This window comes from Ovis canadensis, chromosome 13 (genome assembly GCF_042477335.2).
Source record: "Ovis canadensis isolate MfBH-ARS-UI-01 breed Bighorn chromosome 13, ARS-UI_OviCan_v2, whole genome shotgun sequence".
Classification (NCBI taxonomy): Eukaryota; Metazoa; Chordata; class Mammalia; order Artiodactyla; family Bovidae; genus Ovis; species Ovis canadensis.
The window spans coordinates 79,915,892-79,935,057 of record NC_091257.1 but is presented as its reverse complement, the minus strand read 5'-3'; the positions used below and the strand labels follow the sequence as shown (position 1 = coordinate 79,935,057).

Genomic DNA, 19,166 nt, shown 5'->3' with positions numbered 1-19,166 from the left:
GAATGCCAGAATCCTTATCCTTGTGATGGTGCTTGCCTGGCATGCATCCGCGTATGCGCAGTGGAGAGAGGACCTTGCCTCCCGTGAGCTGGGATAAGAGGCCAAGTCTCAGAACCACAGTCCACTGACACGGCCCAGGGTCACATTCATCTTCAGGACTGGCCTGTGGCCTGGAGGGGCTCACCAGGAGGAGCTCCTCTGATGTTGCTTCGTTTGTTGTCAGGCCTTCCCAGAGCCCCTGTCCCTTCACGGCTGCAAAGACTCTAAACCACCATGTCCCGAGCCCCTCATCCTCCTCCCAGTCAGGCCCCTGACACAGGGAGTCCACTTGTTCCTCTCGACAACCTGGTGAAAGAGACGGTATTGGCTTCATCCTACAGATAAGCCACCGTGACTCAGTGCTCAGCTCACCCATTAAGTGCCAGAGCCGGTGTGGCCTCCGGAGACCTTCGTGGTGCTTCAGAGCAGCTAAACCACAGCATCTGGCTTGTTTCTGGGACTCTGGTGCTTTGGGCCACTCTGCCCTGCATCCCCCCCCCCCCCCACTGCACCCAGTTCCTTCAACAAACCTGTCCCTGCCCCTCTAGTCCTCCAGCCTGGCACACTCAGCCCACCACTCCACACATCTTGAAATCTTTCTCCTCTAATTCCCAGCACGAGCCAGTCTCTGGGAATCCTCACAACTTGTCCCTGTGTCTAGCTCTTAGCTTTGCCTTGATTCAAGAGATTTGGGGGACTTCCCTGGTGGTCCAGTAGTAAAGAATCTGCCTTCCAATACAGGGGACATGTGTTTGATCCCTGGTGGGGAAACTAAGATCCCAAATGATAGAGCAACTAAGCCCTCGCCCTGCAACTACTGAGTCCACGCACCTCAGCTAGAGCCTCCGCGTGCTGCAACTAGAGAAGCCGTGTGCTGCAACAGAGTCCACACGATGCAGCTAAGACCCAACACATCCTAATTAGTTAATTATTTTTTTAAAAGAGATTTGGGCATACTCTGGCTCCCCTCCCAGCCCTGGCTGCTCCTTCCAGGAATCTTGTCTTCTCTGACCCAGAGGTGCCCCAGTAAAGGTGTGTGGCCATGTTGGCATCAGATCTGTTTGCAACTGAAGGGCTGCAGCCCAGCCTCTGCTCCTACCATCCAAACGACATTCACCTGCTCAGGCGCCACTCAGCTTGTGAGAACAGATAAGGCTAAATAGCCCCCAGAATGGTAGAATGATGCCTGAACACCTCCTGGACAGGAAGATCTTTTTCTTCTTCTTAATAATAGTTATTAAGGAGCCTGTTCCCGACACACTGCGGCCAGGTCTGGGCTTAGCTATCCACATCGCTCTCGTCACCCTGGGTCCCCACCCCAGGCTCAGCCCCAAGGCTAGGACCTACCTGTCTACCCTCCCACTGCCCTTTACCCACTCAGCCCATCGAGAAGGTGAGTTATTCTTCAGCCCTGGGGAATCTGGTTTGATTTACATGCTTTTATTGGCTTGGCCAATAAGTTCATTAGGGGTTTTCCATAAGATGTAATGGAAAAACTCAAATGAACATTTTGGGCAGTCCAATATTATCAGGGTATCAGGGATCCCTTGGAGCCCTTTTCAGCTCAGTCTTCCTATCCTGGTCCTTCTCAGCTGAGTTCCCTTGTGCAGACACTTAGGCCCATGGTCTAATGTTAGGGTCAAAGAGCACCCCCGCTGCCGGATGCTCATACACCCAGAAGTGCACCCCCACCCACACATGAGAGCACACACAAGATGTGCATGTAGGTAAACACACTGATGTGCAGCTAAGGCAGCCAAGCAGACGCACAAACATCACAGATAGATAGCAGGTAATGTGTGTACGTGCACAGGTACAGGGTACAGGCACACCTCATTATTGCACTTCGCTTTATTGTGCTTTACAGGTATTGCATTTTTTACCAACTGAATCTTTGTAGCAACCCGGAGTTCTCAGATGAGGGTTAGCATTTTTTAGCAATAAAGTATATTTTTAAACATTTTTTGTGTCCCTGTCATGCAGCAAGTGGGATCTTAGTTCCCCAACCAGGGATGGAAATTTCACCCCCTGCAGTGGGATCCCTGAGTCTTAACCACTGGACCACCAGGGAAGTCCCAGCAATAAAGTATTTTAAAATTATGTATTTTTTTAGACATACTGCTGTTGCACACAGTAGACTACAATGCAGTATAAACATAACTTCTGTATGAACTAGGAAGCCAAAAAATTTGTGTGATTCACTTTATTGAGATATTTGCTTCATTACAGTGGTCTGTAATAAATGGTCCGAACTCATGATATCTCTGAGGCATGTCTGTATATGTTGAGCCATATGAAATGTGAAATTGCCAATATTCGGTGGGTTTTTTACTTACAGAAATGGAATCTAATACAAATGTGGGCATGGAGGGAAATATATATAAAAAAATATAGAGCCAAATTTTTATACCCATGTTCAAGCAGCAGCATTCACAGTAGCCAAAAGGTGGAAACAATTCAAGTGTCTATCAGTGGGTGAGTGGATAAACAATGTGGTATGTACACACAATGGAATATTATTCAGCCTTTAAAAAGAAGGAAGTTCTGTCACACATGGTCGAACATCAGTGAACCTTGAGGATGTTATGCTAGGTGAAATATGCCAGTCATAAAAAGACAAAGACTGTATGATTCCACTTACATGAGATACCTAGAGTAGTCAAATTCATAGAGTTAGAAAGTAGAGTGGTAGGGGAACTTCCCTGCTGGTCCAGTGGCTAAGATGCTGCATTCCCAATACATGGGGCCTGGGTTCGACCCCTGGTCAGGGAACTAGATCCCACATGCCACAGCTAAGACCTGGTGCAGCCAAAAAAATTAAAAACGAGAAAAAAAGAAAGTAGAGTGATGGCTGTCGGGGGCTGGGAGAGAGAGAGAGGAAGGTACTAAGGCTGTTATAGGGACAGAGTTTCAGTTGTGGAAGATGGAAAAAGTTCTGGCAATGGATGGTGGTGAGAGGTGCATACCAGTGTGGGGGAACCACTGAACTACATACTTAAAAACAGTTAAGATGAGGGACTTCTCTGGGAGTTCAGTGGCTAAGACTCTGGCTCCCAATGCAGAGGCCCTGGGTTTGATCCCTGGTCAGGGAACTAGATCCCACATGCCACAACTAAGACCCTGGTGCAGTCAAATAAATTTTAAAAAGTAAATTAAAAAAAAATTTAAGATGGTAAACTTTACATTAATTAAAAATAATTTTAAAAAAGAGCCAAAAATACGTATCATCAGGTAGATACGTACACACCGAGGGATAAACCACAGAAACTCAACAGCACCGAAATGTGCCTGCTCCCCTCCCAATAGTGCTTCTCGGACCCAGATAAGGCCCCTGTGTCCCCCTCAACAGATCTGGAGATAAGGCCCTAATGAAGGCCCTGCTACCCTGGCTACCCCGACAGCTTATTACCCTCCCACGGTCTGGCTCTGCTTACTCACCCCCCCACCCGTCATTCAGCCTCCCCACCTCCAGAAGAGGGCCTCCTTTTATTTTTTTGGCCGCACAGCATGGCACACGGGATCTTAGTCCTGCAACGAAGGATCAAACCTGTGTCCCATGGACACAGAGGAGCCTGCGGCCGGTCTGGGCATGGCCACAGACCACTGAAGCAAGTGCAGCCAGCACTGAGCAGGGTCACGAGACACGGCCTGAGGTCTCCTGCCGCCCTGGCCATCCTCACTGGACCTCGTCCGTCCACAGAAAGGCGGTGCCTCGGGCTGGCACTGGGCACCGCTGCGACCACTCCTGCCCAACCTGCCCCCCCAGTGAGCTGCCTGCTGCTGACTCCTTTTCTGCAGCACAAGGCCTCTCACCCTGCTCCTGAGGGCTCTGGGACTTTGGCCCTTGATGGTGGCAGAAAGCAGAAACTTGCCTCCAGACCTGCTTGCCTCCGAGCCATGCAACGTGCGCCCTGATCCTCTCAAACGATGTTCTCATAACGATTAAACTTTTTCAGTTTTATTTCTTTTTGGCTGTGCTGGGTCTTCATTGCTTTGCATGGGCTTTCTCTAGTTGTGGCGAGCAGGGGCTACTCTAATTGCTGTGCTCCGGCTTCTCATTGTGCTCCTGCTGTGGAGCAATGTCTCTAAGCACATGGGCTTCAGTAGGTGCAACCCACAGGCTTGGTAGTTACTGCTTGTGGGCTCTAAAGCGGAGGCTCAGTAGTTAATGGCTCACGGGCTTAGTTGCTCCACGGCATGTGGAATCTTCTGGACCAGGGATCGAACCCATATCCCCTGCATGGGCAGGCAGATTCTTATTCACTGAGCCACCAGAGAAGCCCATAATCGTTTAATATCCAGCCCCTGAGGAGGGTTAGGGTTAGAGTTAGGGTCTGGCCCCACCAGGTCAAGAGCTTTCCCAGAGTTGAGCTTGTTGGAAACAGCCATCTGAACAGAATTTTTCCGGAGTGGAACAGCATTTTTTACCGGGACTCTGGAAGGTCAGGGTTTGGAGGAAACTGCTAGGAGTCTGGAGGGGAAGGAGCAGGTGATGCTGGGGTGGGGCTGAGGGGGATGGGGAAGGAGAGTGTGCTGAGGGCCTGCCTTTCTCTGGGCGGGCGAGTCCCAACAGCAGGCAGACAGGTGAGGCTGACCCGACAGGTTCCTGAGGCCGGGGGCAAAGGGGTGGAGCATGGCTCTGACATAGGGTGACAACAGACCCGGGGCCCTGCCACACAGGGCAGGCGGGGCGGCAGGCAGGCCCGCTGGGATCTTCTTCCTGCCGTGCCCAGCCCAGGGTGCAGGCCATGGAGCCCGCTGGAGGGTGAGAGGAGCTGGCGGGTGGGCGTGTTCGGAGGCCCAGGGCATGGCGGGGCCCCTGAGGACCCGGGTGGAAGAGCTGAAGCGACCTTGGTGGCGGGAGAGCGCCCCGCTAGTGCTGCAGCACAGCGAGGCAGCCCGGCTGGCCGCCGACGCCCTCCTGGAGCGGGGCGAGGATGCCTACCTGCGGGTCATCGCTGAGGAGCGGGAGCTGCCCTTCCTGAGTGCCCTGGACATGGACTACATGACCAGCCATGCGCGCGGGGGCCCGGAGCTCGGCGAGGCCCAGGGACCCGAGGCCTTGGGGCCTGACCGCCTCAGCCTGCACTCCGAAGTCACCTCGGGCACTTACTTCCCCCTGGCCTCCGACATAGACCCTCCGGACCTGGACTTGGGTTGGCCCGAGGTGCCACATGCCACGGGCTTCAGCCCTACACAGGCTGTGGTCCACTTCCAGCGGGACAAAGCCAAGAGCATCAAAGACCTTCTGCGTTTCCTCTTCAGCCAGGCCCGCACGGTAAGAGCCCCATCTCTTCAGACACCCATTTCACAGATGTGCAAACTGAGGCCCAGGGACGGAAAGGGACCAGCACGCAAGGCCACCCAGCAGCTTGGGGCAGCACTGGGACAAGAACCTCTGTGCCCAACAGATCACAAGCTCCAGGAGGTTTTATTTACCTTGGTAATCCCTTGGAGGGCTTCCCTGGTGGCTCAGATGGTAAAGAATCTGCCTGCAATGCAGGAGACCTGGGTTCAATCCCTGGGTTGGGAGGATCCCCTGGAGGAGGGAAAGGCAACCCACTGCAATATTCTTGCCTGGGAAATTCCATGGGCAGAGGAGCCTGATGGGGTACAGTCCTTGGGGTCGAAAAAGAGTCAGACACGACTGAACGATGAAGCACAGCACAGCACAACCCCTTGGCACTCGGGGACGCTATGGATAAGCTTAGAACAGGGGATGGGCCTCAGAGATACCACAGACACCCAGAAGACAGGTGCAAAGGGTGCTCATTGCAGAGAGGAGTCCTCTCTTCTGGGGAAGAGGGTCCATGGCTTCCATCAGATTCTCAGAAAGATTTATGATCCTAAGACAAAGAACCCCAACCTCGGTGAGCATCTGAGCCACCCCCTTGACTTACAGAGGAGGAAACTGAGGCCAAGGAGGGGATGGTACTTACTCAGGGAGGTCCAGTCCATTGGTGAAATGGAGCCAGGGCTCAGGTAGACAAAAGAGGTCTAGACTCAGGCCCCAAGACCGAGGCACAGCCCTGACGTATGGCCCCAACCACGCCTTGCCCCTTGTGTACCGTGTCTCCCCTGGCCTGAATCAGGGGAAGGGGCACTGGAGCCTGGGCCTCCACTTGGTCTTGAGGGCTGGGCTTTTAGCTCTGCACCCAAAGGAAGGAGGAGAGGCGGCTGCTGGGTTCAGGGATGGGGAGCAGGGGCTCAGGAGAAAGGGAAACGGGGGAGGGCAGATAGGGGTGCTGTAGCCACAGACTAGCACAGCCTCACTCCTGGAGCCCAGACCACTGACTCAGGAGGCAGGGGGATGAATCAGATGACCCCAGGCAGGGTTCAAGGCAGGTTAGCCCCAGTGCCCTGGCTAGGGGAGCAGCCTGCAGGGAACCCACTGCAGATGTTAGGAGCCAGGATGCTGGGACCTACTGGGACCTCCAGAGCCTCCCTGACAAGTCTCCCTATGCCCCAGGCAGGGGAGGGCAGGGCCTAATTGGCAGCAGGAATGGGGTTATTAGTGAGCGGCTGCTGTCATCACTTCTGCCCCTTTGATCTTTCTTGCTTGTCCTCCCCACCACCCCCCATCATCATTCCTGGCCAGACCTGTGCCATGGACCAGGGCATCCCTCAATGCTTTGGTTCCTCTCATCTAGACCCTCCTCCTCTGGGCCAGGAGCCAGGCTTCCACTCTGGGCTGTCACTGACTCTCGGTGACCTTAGGAAGTGCTTCCTCTCCCTGTGGCCCAAGGTCCTTGTTTGTTAAGAAAGCAGCAGGAAAGGGTCATTTATTGAGCTTCAGTTGCATGTTGAGGCTTTTCACGTTTGATTCTCCATAACTCAGAGAGGTAGCTATCTTTATCTCCATTTAACAGGTGAGGAAGTCGAGGCACACAGAGGTGAAGGAACTCACCCAAGGCTGTGTCACTAGGAAGTAGCAGAGTGCAGGTTTGAACCCAGTTCTGTCTGGCTCCAGAACTGGAGTGCTTTGCTCTGCACCTGCTGCCTCTCAACCTGGAGAACTGGGAGGGGAGGTTCTCACAGCAGACAATGAGCATAAACCTTGGTCCCAGTTGGTGTGGGTGGTAAAGGTCACAGCAACCTCTGCAGCTTCGCAGAGGAACAGATGGGTCTGGCAAAGGGCCCCGAAGACCCTGGTCACTGCCCGCAGCTCTGGTCCATGACAAGGAAGCCTCAGAGTCACAGAGTGACAGCTGGAGCTAGTGGGGGGTTAGTGTGAGGTGCTGGCCTGGGAACTGAGGGCTGGGTTCTGCTTCTGACTCTTCCCCTCTCTGGGCATCAGTCCTCACTTATGTAGAGGAGACCTTCAGACTAGTGCAGCTGATCCACGGACCTCTTTGAGAATCTGACAACAGATAAACAAAGTGTCCTTAGGTAAATGCACACAAAAACTTTCAAACATGCAATAAAAATCAGTTAAAACAAAAAAAAAACAAAACCTTTCAAACAGCCTTCTGGGCTTCAAGACAGTGAAACCTCCCTCTTTCTAAGTCAAACCCCCCCAGGCTGGGTCACCACTAAGAGCCCTCCCAGTTCAGATGGTCTCACAGGCTCTGGCCTCCTGCTTTGCAGTCCAGTGCCTGTTTCCTGGGATCTGGCCGCTGCCCCCGTGCGGGGCTGAGTTCTCCTTGCCTCCCCAGGTGGTGGCTGTCGTGATGGACATATTCACGGACATGGAGCTTCTGTGTGACCTCATGGAGGCCTCCGGCCGGCGCGGTGTCCCCGTCTACCTGCTCCTGGCCCAGCAGCACCTGAGGCACTTCCTGGAGATGTGCTACAAGATGGGCCTCAATGGAGGGCACCTGCCGGTCAGCGAGGGATGGGGCAGGAGCCGGGGCTTGGGGTGGGCTTGTCCATGAGCGCTGGGAGCCAATGGGAGGGGGGCTGGCTTCTCTTAGCTCTTTCCGGTCAGAGATTCCGTGGGATTTGGACATGGCTTGAGCCCCGATCTCTCAAGGTCACCCACAACCCCCTTCCCTCCTTGGCTCAGAACATGCGTGTACGGAGCACATGCGGGGACACATACTGCAGCAAGGCAGGGCGCCGCTTCACGGGGCAGGCCCTAGAGAAGTTTGTCATCATTGACTGTGAGCAGGTGGTGGCGGGCAGCTACAGGTGAGTGAGCGGGATGTGGGGGTGCACCTGGGGCTGGGCCATGGGCTGGTGAGGCTGCCTGGGAGCTGGCAGCTTTGAATTGCCCTTCATTCATCCGTCCTTTCCAACATGGACTTCAGTTCAGTCGCTCAGTCATGTCCGACTCTTTGCGACCCCATTAATCGCAGCATGCCTTAGCAGCCGCCTAATGTCAGGCATGGTGCAGGGCCCAGTGGCCAGTGTGGGGAGCAAGAGAGCCCCGGGCTGGGCCCTGGAGAAACTCACTCTGTGGAAGGATTACTTTAATGCTCCAGCACAGGAAATGTTGTTGTTTAGTTGCTAAGTTGTATCCGACTCTTTGTGACCCCATGGACTGTACCCTCCAGGCTGCTTTGTCCACAGGCTTCTCCAGGCAAGAATACTGGAGTGGGTTGCCATTTCCTTCTCCGGGGGAATCTTCCTGACCCAGGGATTGAACCCGCATCTCCTGTCTTGGCAGGCGGATTCTTTACTGCTGAGCCACCAGGGAAGCCTAGAAAATATTGGTGTTGGCCAAAAAGTTTCATTCAGGCTTTCCTGTACCATCCTATGGAAAAACCTGAATGAACTTTCTAGTCAACCAATAACTCTTGCACCTTGGAACTGGAGGGACTTCAGGGAACCTAGACCTTGGTCCATTTTACAGATGGGGAAGTTAAGGCCGTGACGGGAAGCCGTGTGTCCAAGTCCACTAAGCCGAGCAGCAGACTCTAGAGTCAGAGCTCTGCCCTTCACTTGGGCCCTCGTGGTGCTGGTAGTGGTGGTGGTGGTTTGGTATTCCTCCCCTGGTTGTGACTCCTGCCTGGTCCCGAGGGCCTGCACTTTGCCTCCTGACCCTGTCTCTCTGCCCCCAGCTTCACCTGGCTTTGCAGCCAGGCCCACACGAGCATGGTGCTGCAGCTGAGGGGCCGCATTGTGGAAGACTTTGACCGGGAGTTTCGCTGTCTTTATGCTGAGTCCCGGCCTGTGGAGGGATTCTGTGGAGGTGAAGATCCCCCGACCCCCAGGGCACCGCGCCCTCCCCCAGTGGCCTTGGCTTTTGGGCCAGGAGAACCCAGCACCACATCCTCATCACCCTCCAGCACCAGCCTCAGCAGCATCAAACGCTCACCTCGCATGGGCCACTCGTACCTCGCTCTGCCAGGAGGCGGTGACCACACTGACATGGGTGTGGGGTCCTCATCCCCCGGCCCTACCCGCTGTGAGGCCGATGGCCAGCCCTCCCTGCAACGCCAGCTGTCAGACCCTAACCACGGCCCGCTGCTAGGGCCCTACAGGGCCAACCTGAGCAAGCTGGGGGCATCCCCCTGGTGCCAGTCTTCCCCTGCCCTCAACCACAATAGCACCAGCCCCATGACCCTGGCAGGGGGGTCACCCCTGCTTGCTTGCTCTCGCCCTCTCCTCCCGTTTCCCTGGAGTGTCTCAGCTCTGCCCCAGTTCCCAGAGAATGGGGTCCCAGGAAGCCAGGAGCCTAGGCCCTCATGGGGCCGCTGGGTACCCAGCACAGCCCTGGAGACACTGGAGGAGAACAAGGCATCTCTGAGTCAGAGCCATGGCCACCTGGATCTCCTTGTTCCCTTCCCCAGAGCACGAGAAGCAGGAGGCCCTGATTTGGGGGTGGCCCGCAACTCAGGCTCTCTTTGGCCTGGTGAGCAGGCCCCAGAGGACAGGAGGTTGGCCCCAAATCAGAGATACAACCAACTGGATTTCCTGCCCCAGGCCCAGGGTGCCAGGGGAGCCCTTGAGTCAGGCTCACCCAAGGTTGGCAGTTGGACCCCAGAGGACAAGAGGCTGTCCGCAAACCACAGCCATGGCCAACTGGACCTCCTGGTGCAGTCCCCCCAGGCTGGGGGCTCCAGAGTGCCCCATGAAGCCAACTCTCCGGCCAGGGCTGGCAAGCAGGGTCCAGATGAACGACGGCAGACCCTGGGCCACAGCCAGCTGGACCTCATCACAAAGTTTGGTCCATTCCGGGGTGAGGGGCCTGGGCCCAGTGAACTTCCTAGGCCGAGCCCTGCTCGAAAGGCTGGAGTGGACTTGGGGGAGGAGAAGCGGCGGACACTGGGCCACAGCCAGCTGGACCTCATCACCAAGTATCATCAGTTGCAGGGCGCCAGGCAGGAACCCGAGCCCAGCCTCTCCGGGGGCCCTGCAGGTGGCCAGCGCAATGGTAACAGCAATGGCCTGTCTGAGGATGAGAAACGCCGGACCCTGGGCCATAGCAAACTGGACCTCATCACTAAGTACAACAAGTCCAAGTTCAAGTTGCTCCGAAGCCGCTTTGAGACCTAGTTGTGCTCCCAGAAAGGGACATGTCTGTCTTCCACCTACTGTGACCAGATTTGTTCAGATCCCAGACTCTGGGGAGGAAGCTCGGGTAGGAACTGTATGGAGAGAGGGATCTAGAAGCCCAGGTTAGACATTCCTGGGGCTCGAGATTCTTGTTCATATACGCACATGCGCACACATGGGAAAATGGAATTTACAGTTACCAGGCACCTGCCACTTGTCACTGTGCTGGGCCCTCCATACCGGTTACTTCTCATCATTCATCCTCACTCACACTATCCTACAAGATAGATTCTGATAGGTATACAATTCTAGGACCATAGGTATCATCTTCCCTATAATATAAATATGAAAGCTGAGACCTACTGAGTTTGATGACTTGCTTGGAATCAGGTTCAAGTAACTAATGGGGCTCAAATCTTTATTTCTTAAGATTGTGTTTTTGCACAGATGGGATACACAATATCAATAGTTCCCATGTCCTCATACACACAAAATCCATATATCATAGAGGTGCCCCAAATACCTGCACAATGTACACTGCACACTGACAAGGTTCACACCCACAGACACAGTCCACGTGATAAACCAGAACACTCAGGATCCTAGTTATAGTTAATAAATGTCACTTGGCTAAATGAAGCCAGTACACATTCAGTGCACACTGTAGATCCCTCAGGGTCAACAGACTATAAATATGCACTTAACCACATACACACACACACACACACATACACACTCATGGGCAGGCATGTACCATCCAATAACTTTTTCTACCTAAAGCTGTGTATCCAGTCCTGTGCTGACATGCAGCAGGGCTCCCAGTCCCTGGAAGACAAGGATTCAGTGCATAAATCATTGGTGTTTCTAATGAAAGGCTAACCAGTGACAGAAGGTGGTAGAGAATGAAGGCCAGAGAGTGGTGGTGATGATGGAGTGGTGCGAAAAATTTCTTAGAGGAGGCAGCTTTTGAGCCAAACCTTGAAGGGTGGGAAGGACTTGGATGGATGGAGGTGAGATTTAGAGGAATTCCTGGGAGAGGGAACCCCGTGAAGAGAGACCAGGGAGAAGACTGAGGGAGTGGGTCTGAGATGAACTGCAGAGGACGGAGAGGACACAGATAGTCAGACTCTAACACACACACACACACACAATCATCTTGCTTAGTGTTGCCAGAAGTATAGGCTGTCAGATGTGGGTCCCTCTCCTGAGTTGCGGCCTGCCTGGGAGTGTATTTGTGATACAAATCAATAAAAGCAGACAAGCTCTGACCCGGAGGCTGCCTGGTGTATTCTGAGAAGGCCGAGTTACGACTATGCAGGTGAGGGACAGGGGAAAGGCACCATTCTGACCTTTCCCTGGAGGAAAATGAACGGCTGTAGGAGGGTGGGGGTGGCAGGGAGCAGGGTAGGAAAGGGGTTCCAAGCTTCTCTCTGCTCTCACTGAGAGTGACATCCTGAGAGACCCTGGGACTTTAGTGTGGGCCAAGTTCATCCGTCCACCAGAGCATGTCTCTTGACTGCCACCATCTGTGGGTGGGGTGGGGTGGGGGGCAGAAATTGGCCTGCTGAGTGTGATCAAGCCTGTGCAAAGGGCACAAGTGGAAGCCATCAGCCCCCAGACCCTTGCCCACTCTGGACGCCCCCCCTCGCCACCCCCCAACACTCTGCTTCATCCACCGTCCTCTCTCCAATACCTTCTTCAGTACAATGATTTCCTTTACTTCCTGGCTGTGCCTCCTCCTCCAGCCTCTGGCACATCTCATTTCTCCCTAATGGACACCTTCTCCATGACCTCATCCACCCCAGGCATCTCAGCCCTTCAGTCTCCCCTGGGCTCCAGATTCGGCCTGGAAATCTGTCCCGTACCTTACTCTGTCCCTCACCTCCCCCACACCTTCTCTTCCTCCCTAGGCTTAAGTTCAATAAATATATCTCCAGCATTAACCCATCTTTGGCGAGACCTCCTGGCTCCTCCATTCTGATACCTCACATCCAACCAGCACAAGTCTCTGTCAGTTGTTCCTCCTACAAAGATCCCGATTGAATGAATGAATAAAAGAATGAATGAGAAGCTTGCTGGAGGCGGGGCCAGGAGGGGGTCTGGACCGAATCACTTGCAACCATAGAGTCCGCGCAGGGGTTGGGAGCTAGAGTGGCCGCATGCGTGGAGGCGTGCGCCACGCTCTGTCGGAAATCCCCTAGGGTGGAGGCGGAAACGGAAACCTACAGAGGGGAGAGGAGGGCTGTTGCCGCGTGTGGAGGTTGCGTTTACCTGGTGAGCGGTTGTCGCTGGACACCGGAAGGGTCAGCTCGGGGCGCCCGGAGTCGTGAGGGGTGGGGGCCGGAGGATTCGGGACCAGAGAGTCTGGATGGGAGCGGTGGGCGGGACCTGAGGGCTGAGGGCCGAGTGGGGCGGGGTTGCAGTGGGGCTGACTCATGGAGGCCGGGGGACGATGACCCGGACCCGGCGTCGAGGCCGAGGCACACGGTCCCGGGAGAGGATCCACAGGCCCTGAACTCCAGTCCCACAACCCCTAGGCCTCATGGCGGTCCGTGCGTCGTTCGAGAACAACTGCGAGATCGGCTGCTTTGCCAAACTTACCAACTCCTACTGCCTGGTGGCCATCGGAGGGTCGGAAAACTTCTACAGGTGCCATGGGAACCCCGGGCCCGCGGGCAGTGTGTGGGTGGGTGGCGGGTAGAGGTCCTTGGAGTCGGGCTCCGACAGAGTGAGGAGGGTTCGGGCCCCTTAGCCCCGTGATCATTGAGTCCGTGTCCCCACAGTGTGTTCGAGGGCGAACTTGCTGGTACCATCCCCGTAGTGCACGCGTCCATCGCCGGCTGCCGCATCATCGGGCGCATGTGTGTGGGTAAGCCGGCTGAAAGTCGCCGAGGGAGGGAGTGGAGCCTCCCAGCACCTTTAATCTTCCCCCTAGAAGGGACCCGGAGGACCCAGGGATTTCTAGGCTTTCATCCATCATTTCCAGCGACTACAGAATCTCTCAGTTCTGTGCCGGACCCGGTCTAAGTGTCAACAGATCAGGGACAACCTCTGGCAAAGGTTTCTGGATCATTGTAATCAAAACGTCAAGGGCTTTCACTTTTACACTTGTTTCAGTCCTTCACTGAAGACCCTGGGAGGTAGGAATTACTGGCCTAATTTGACTGATGAGGAACCTGAAAATCAAAGAACCCAGGTGACTCATCCGGTTCCACACCTAGCGTGAGGCAAAATTGGATTGTCATCTCTCTCTCCCTGGCCACTGACTCTGGTAGATTGCTTCCTCTTTCTGAGGGTCCATTTCTACCTCTAAAAAATGACAAGCTAAGATTCTGGGGCATCGTGTGCAGTTACTTATTTAAAGCTTAAGTTCTATTTACCAGGTACCCCTATATCCATCAGCACTGTTGACTCTGGTCATTGGTCCATCCTTTGAACTGCCTCCGTTTTCCTTTACTGCCACCCCTTATTTGTAGTTCTGCTCCGATAGGAGTTTTCCCTTTATTTTTTATTGTAAGCCTGATGATTTTGGACTCTTGAGTGTTTCTTATTCAGGCAGAAGAACACTCTTATCTCTGGACTTGGTGATCTTTTGACTTGAAGCTAGTTCTTATATAATAAGAGAGAACTTAGCCTGATCATTGGTGGTTTGTTTTGTTTTCTTTTTTTTAAAGGATGGGAGAAACTCATAGTTTAGAAGTTCATAGTTGTGTCCTTGCAGAGTTAGGCAGAGGTTTAGACGTTGTTGTCACAATATAATTATAGTTCATTCATGTTGCTGTGTACTCAGTTTTGTGTAAATGTACCACAGTATATTCATTCTCCTTTTGACAGTGGGTATTTGGGGTAGTTTTCAGTTTGGTCTATTATGAGTAGTGTTGCTATGTTTCTTAGTGAACAAATGTATGTATTTCTGTTGGATATATAATATCTGGGAGAGGAATGGCTGGGTATCCAGTGTAATAGATGATGTCACATAAGTATCTGAAGTTGTACACTCCTATTGGTTGCTCCATATATCTTTGCCAACCGTTGGCGTTGATGTTCTTTTTAAGAATTTAGCCATCTGGTAGATATGAAGTGTTACCTCTGTTTTTAAGTAGCAAAATATACAACTAATGCCCAAGAGCCCTTCCTTTTGGTCCTGGTCATCCCTGGTGGATGATGGTGAATTGGGCAGGATGTTTGGGACAGACTCCTAGGCCATCTCTGGCCTGCCCAGTGGGACTCCTGGTTGCATGGGTGCTTGGCTCAGTGGTTTGGAGGACTGGGGTCTGGATTTAAAGCTTTCCTGGGGAAGCTACCTGGACTGGGTTGTATCTTCAGGCCCCAGTGCTCAGCAGGTCTTGTGAATTTACAGTTCATCCTTGCACAACCTGCCCTAATTTGGGTCTCTCCAGGGAACAGGCATGGTCTCCTGGTGCCCAACAACACCACTGACCAGGAGCTACAGCACATTCGCAACTGCCTCCCAGACAGCGTGCAGATCCGGCGGGTGGAGGAACGGCTCTCAGCCCTGGGCAATGTCACCACCTGCAACGACTACGTGGCCTTAGTCCACCCAGACCTGGACAGGGTGAGGCAGCCCAGTTTAGCCCAAGAGTCACAGGATATTAGCCTAGTCAGTGGTTAGCCACTGTTCTTGCCTATCAGGCAGGAATTTGGGGTATCTCATGTGGCTTCTGTTTACACCTGGGCTCCTGCAGTTCAGGCACTGGTTGGAAGAGTGAATAGAGGCCTTTCGTGATGTGACCAGCTAGGGAAAAGAAGCTAGGGAGTGTATTAATCCACCCTGTATTAATCAGGGAGATTGACTCATTCAGTCTTGCAGCCAGGGCTGGAGAGAAGATTGACAGTTGAACTCTTGCCTGTGGGTTAGAGGGAAAGAAGGTGATGTGGAGACCAGCCTCTGGCTCTTCAGGGCATGCATGGCTTTGTAGCTGGCCTTGACTCTGCTCCAAACTGTATTCCCTCCTTTTTCTGGGTGAAGCTTCCATATGCAGCTGCATAGCAGAGGAATGAGCTTAGGGAGTCACGCCCTGGGTGGGTCTGGGTGTGGAGGCCCTGGGTACTTTGATCTGCTTGTTCTGTGCTGAGCACAGTACCTTTGGCTAACAGGAAACAGAAGAAATCCTGGCTGATGTGCTAAAGGTGGAAGTCTTCAGACAGACAGTGGCTGACCAGGTGCTGGTAGGAAGCTACTGTGTCTTCAGCAACCAGGGAGGGCTGGTACATCCCAAGACTTCAATTGAGGACCAGGATGAGCTGTCTTCTCTCCTTCAGGTCCCCCTTGTGGTAAGCAGTCATGTTCTCTGACCTCTGTTTTCTGCTGGAACAGATCCCTTTGCCCAGTATTTGGGAATCTGGTTGCAGTTTGGGGTTGAGACTGCGGGTCAGAGACCAGGGATTGGGGAGAGTCCTCATGACTTGGGCTGTTGGTACCATGATCCTCACTGAACCATCCTTTGGCAGGCAGGCACTGTGAACCGAGGCAGTGAGGTGATCGCTGCTGGGATGGTGGTGAATGACTGGTGTGCCTTCTGTGGCCTGGACACCACCAGCACAGAGCTGTCAGTGGTGGAGAGTGTCTTCAAGCTGAATGAAGCCCAGCCTAGCACCATTGCTACCAGCATGCGGGATTCCCTCATTGACAGGTATCTGGGCCTTTCTTCTGTTGAGGGGACAGGAGGGAGATGCCGGCTATAATGGGAGCCACACTGTTTATACCGGTAGGTTCTCCTCTGTGAGGCTACATCCACATAGTGCTGAGTAGGCACAGGGTACAGTCCACAAGCATTGCCTGAGTATCTGCCCATTCCCATCTTTGAGGATACATCAGTGTATCCCTTCTCTAGGCTGTCTTGCTTTATTGCTGACCACCTTCTTTTAAGGGCTTCCCTGGTGGCTCAGAGGATAAGCAGAAGACCCAGGTTCGATCCCTGGGTTGGGAAGATCCCCTGGAGAAGGAAATGGCAACCTACTCCAGTATTCTTGCCTGGAGAATGCCATGGACAGAGGAGCCTGATGGGCTACAGTCCGTGGGGTCACAAAGAGTCGGACACGACTGAGCGAGTACACTTACTACCTTCTTTTATAGTTTTTAATATGCCTGTGTGTTGCTGTATCCAGCCAGTAGCCTGAGACAGGAAAGATCTTTTTATTGAGGGAAGAAGGGAAGGCTGCTTTGGTGCCTAAGGGACTTGGGGGTAGATGTGGTGAGTGCATCAGAATCACCGTCATCAAAAGTGGGTTCTTGAGCCCTAACTCTGGAGATTTTGGAGTGTTAGGCTCTAGAATCTCCTCCTTTGGAAGGCATCAGGTGCTGGATGTTTAGTACCCCCTCCCCTGCTTTTTGTGGCTCTGGAGGCTCCTATGAGACACTTAACTGGAGTCCAGGAAGGTTTTGGGAAAGACAAATCAATCAGCCTGGGCTTTAGGGAATAAGTGAAAGTGAAAGTGAAGAGCTCAGTTGTGTCCGACTCTTTGCAATCCCATGGACTGTAGCCTACCAGGCTCCTCCCTTCATGGGATTCTCCAGGCGAGAATACTGGAGTGGGTTTGCCATTTCCTTCCCCAGGGGATCTTCCCCCTCCCCCCCAGGGATCGAACCCGCATTGCAGGGAGATGCTTTAACCTCTGAGCCACCAGGGCTTCCCGGTAATTGAATATACAGAGATAGGGTGGGGAAGTGTGGAGGGTGTGAAGGGGAAAGGTTTTATCCCCAGGGTTGAGGACTGAATGCCCATGTCAAGAAGTTTTGACTGTAGTAGGTGTTTTGACCTCTGTTCTGTGTTGGGATGCTTCTTAATGTAGATTCTTGACATCATCCTTCAAATCCTGATTGCCTCAGTTTGGTGTAGGACACAGCCATGTGTAGTTATTTCAGTAATCTTTCCTGGGTGATTCTGATGAGGGCAGTTTGGAGACCACACTGACAAACTGCTCTCAGCACTGGAAAGCAGTTGAAAAGGTCTGAGCAGGAAAATGGTACCAGTGGTTTTGTCATTTGTTTAACTTTTATTTTTTAATACCTACTATGTATCAGACAATAATGATGTGGTGATGAGTAAAATATACCCTCCCTCCCCTTTTGGAACATTGACCCTCATAAAGAAAACAGTACTTCCACAATTAACCATTTAATTAAAGAACAAAACAGAGAAACTTCTTAGCAACTGAGAACAGAAAGAAATTTCTGTAACCTGATAATTCAGGTCAATTCAGTTGCTTAGTCGTGTCCAACTCTTCGCGACCCCATGGACTGCGGCATGCCAGGCTTCCCTGTCCATCATCAACTCCTGGAGCTTGCTCAAACTCATGTCCATCGAGTCGGTGATGCCATCCAACCATCTCATCCTCTGTCGTCCTCTTCTTCTCCTGTCTTCAAGCTTTCCCAGCATCAGGGTCTTTTCCAATGAGTCAGTTCTTCGCATCAGGTGGCCAAAACTTTGGAGTTTCAGCTTCAACCTGATCATTGTTACCTACTAAAAAAAACTACACCAATGTTGTATTTAATGGAAAAACTTCAGAAACTGCCAGGCAGAACTGCCTACAGGCAGCAGCACTGGTCAGCATTGTAGTTACTATTTTTTAAAAAAAATGGGTATTGATAAAGCAGAGACAAACTCATTAGCCTCCTTTGGCTTTGAACCTGTTGAATTTGAGGTGCCCATGAGACCTCACAAGGACGGTGTCAGATAAGGGATGAGAAATGTGTACTTCAGGCAGTTCCCTGGAAGCCCAGTGGTTAGGACTCACTGCTTTCACTGCTGAAGGCCTGAGTTCAGTCTCTGGTCGGGGAACCAAGATCCCATAAGCTGTGAGCAGGCTTTTACAATCATGCAAATGATTATCACCTCCAGGAAGAATGTTCTGGCTCCAGTCGTGCCACTAGAGGATTTGTGACCTAGTCGTGTCTCTTCCCTCTCTGAGCATCCCCCACCCTTCCCTTGTCTGATTTGGTCTGTTGGACTTGACCTGTGAGGCTCTGATCATGATTAGCAATTTGAATAAGTTATTTTGAGTTCACCTGCTTCAGTGGAGAAGGAGTTACTGTTCCTTTTTAAGCACTGAGAGTCCTGGACTGGATTGTTACTTGTGGCAGTGGTGGAATCTGCAAGGGGCTCTTCAGGGCAGAGCTGGAGCAGAGGTCCTGGGGTGAGGGTGGAGGCAAGCACCTTGAGCGTGGAGGGTGAGCTGTGCTCTGACACCTACTGACAACACTCCTTTTTCTCTCTCCAGCCTCACCTGAGTCACCTTCCATACTGGTCCCGGCTCGGACTTTGGCTCCCTCTCAGTGTTCCACCCAGTCTGTCCTGAATGCTGGCAGGGCAGTGGCAGAGAACTCACCTGGACTCGTGGCTGTATGCCCAGCCTTTCTTCATCTGTGCCCATCTCCTGAATTTATAGTTACTGCAGAAATGTGCCACGTCATGCTGGCTGGCAGGTCGTATGGCTTCTGGCTGAGAGCTCTGTTGTCTGTGCCACCCCATTAAAGGACAACTTCCTCTGGCCATTCTGAATGTGTTATTTGGGGATTTCAACGTGTACTCAGCCCCCTCATCATTGTTCCAGGGGGAAGGTGGAGCAGGATGCACACACCCCTTAGTTTTACATGCCCCCCCATCATTAGCTTCATCCCAGGGCAAGAGAAAGAAACACTCCATTATACTACCGTTTCCCACACG

General features: G+C 52.8%; 2 protein-coding genes across 3 annotated transcripts; both read left to right on the top strand.

Annotated features, from left to right (window-relative positions):
• The first annotated feature begins 273 nt into the window (after window positions 1-273).
• Window positions 274-10,479, top strand: FAM83C (family with sequence similarity 83 member C). Its single transcript, XM_069546366.1, has 6 exons — window positions 274-360; window positions 1,421-1,432; window positions 4,844-5,317; window positions 7,695-7,862; window positions 8,045-8,169; window positions 9,042-10,479. Exons 1-6 carry the CDS (start codon window positions 274-276, stop codon window positions 10,477-10,479), a joined length of 2,304 nt encoding a protein of 767 aa, XP_069402467.1.
• Window positions 10,480-12,580: 2,101 nt separating this feature from the next.
• EIF6 (eukaryotic translation initiation factor 6) lies at window positions 12,581-18,992 on the top strand. 2 transcript variants are annotated; one of them, XM_069548407.1, is made up of 7 exons: window positions 12,581-12,753; window positions 13,017-13,128; window positions 13,263-13,348; window positions 14,880-15,055; window positions 15,598-15,774; window positions 15,952-16,133; window positions 18,721-18,992. In XM_069548407.1, the coding sequence occupies exons 2-7, from the start codon at window positions 13,022-13,024 to the stop codon at window positions 18,728-18,730; spliced, it is 738 nt and encodes a 245-aa protein (XP_069404508.1). In that variant the 5' UTR covers window positions 12,581-12,753; window positions 13,017-13,021; the 3' UTR covers window positions 18,731-18,992. The 2 variants fall into 2 exon arrangements, with proteins under 2 accessions (XP_069404508.1, XP_069404509.1); XM_069548408.1 differs by having other exon boundaries at window positions 12,653-12,782.
• The last annotated feature ends 174 nt before the right edge of the window (window positions 18,993-19,166 follow it).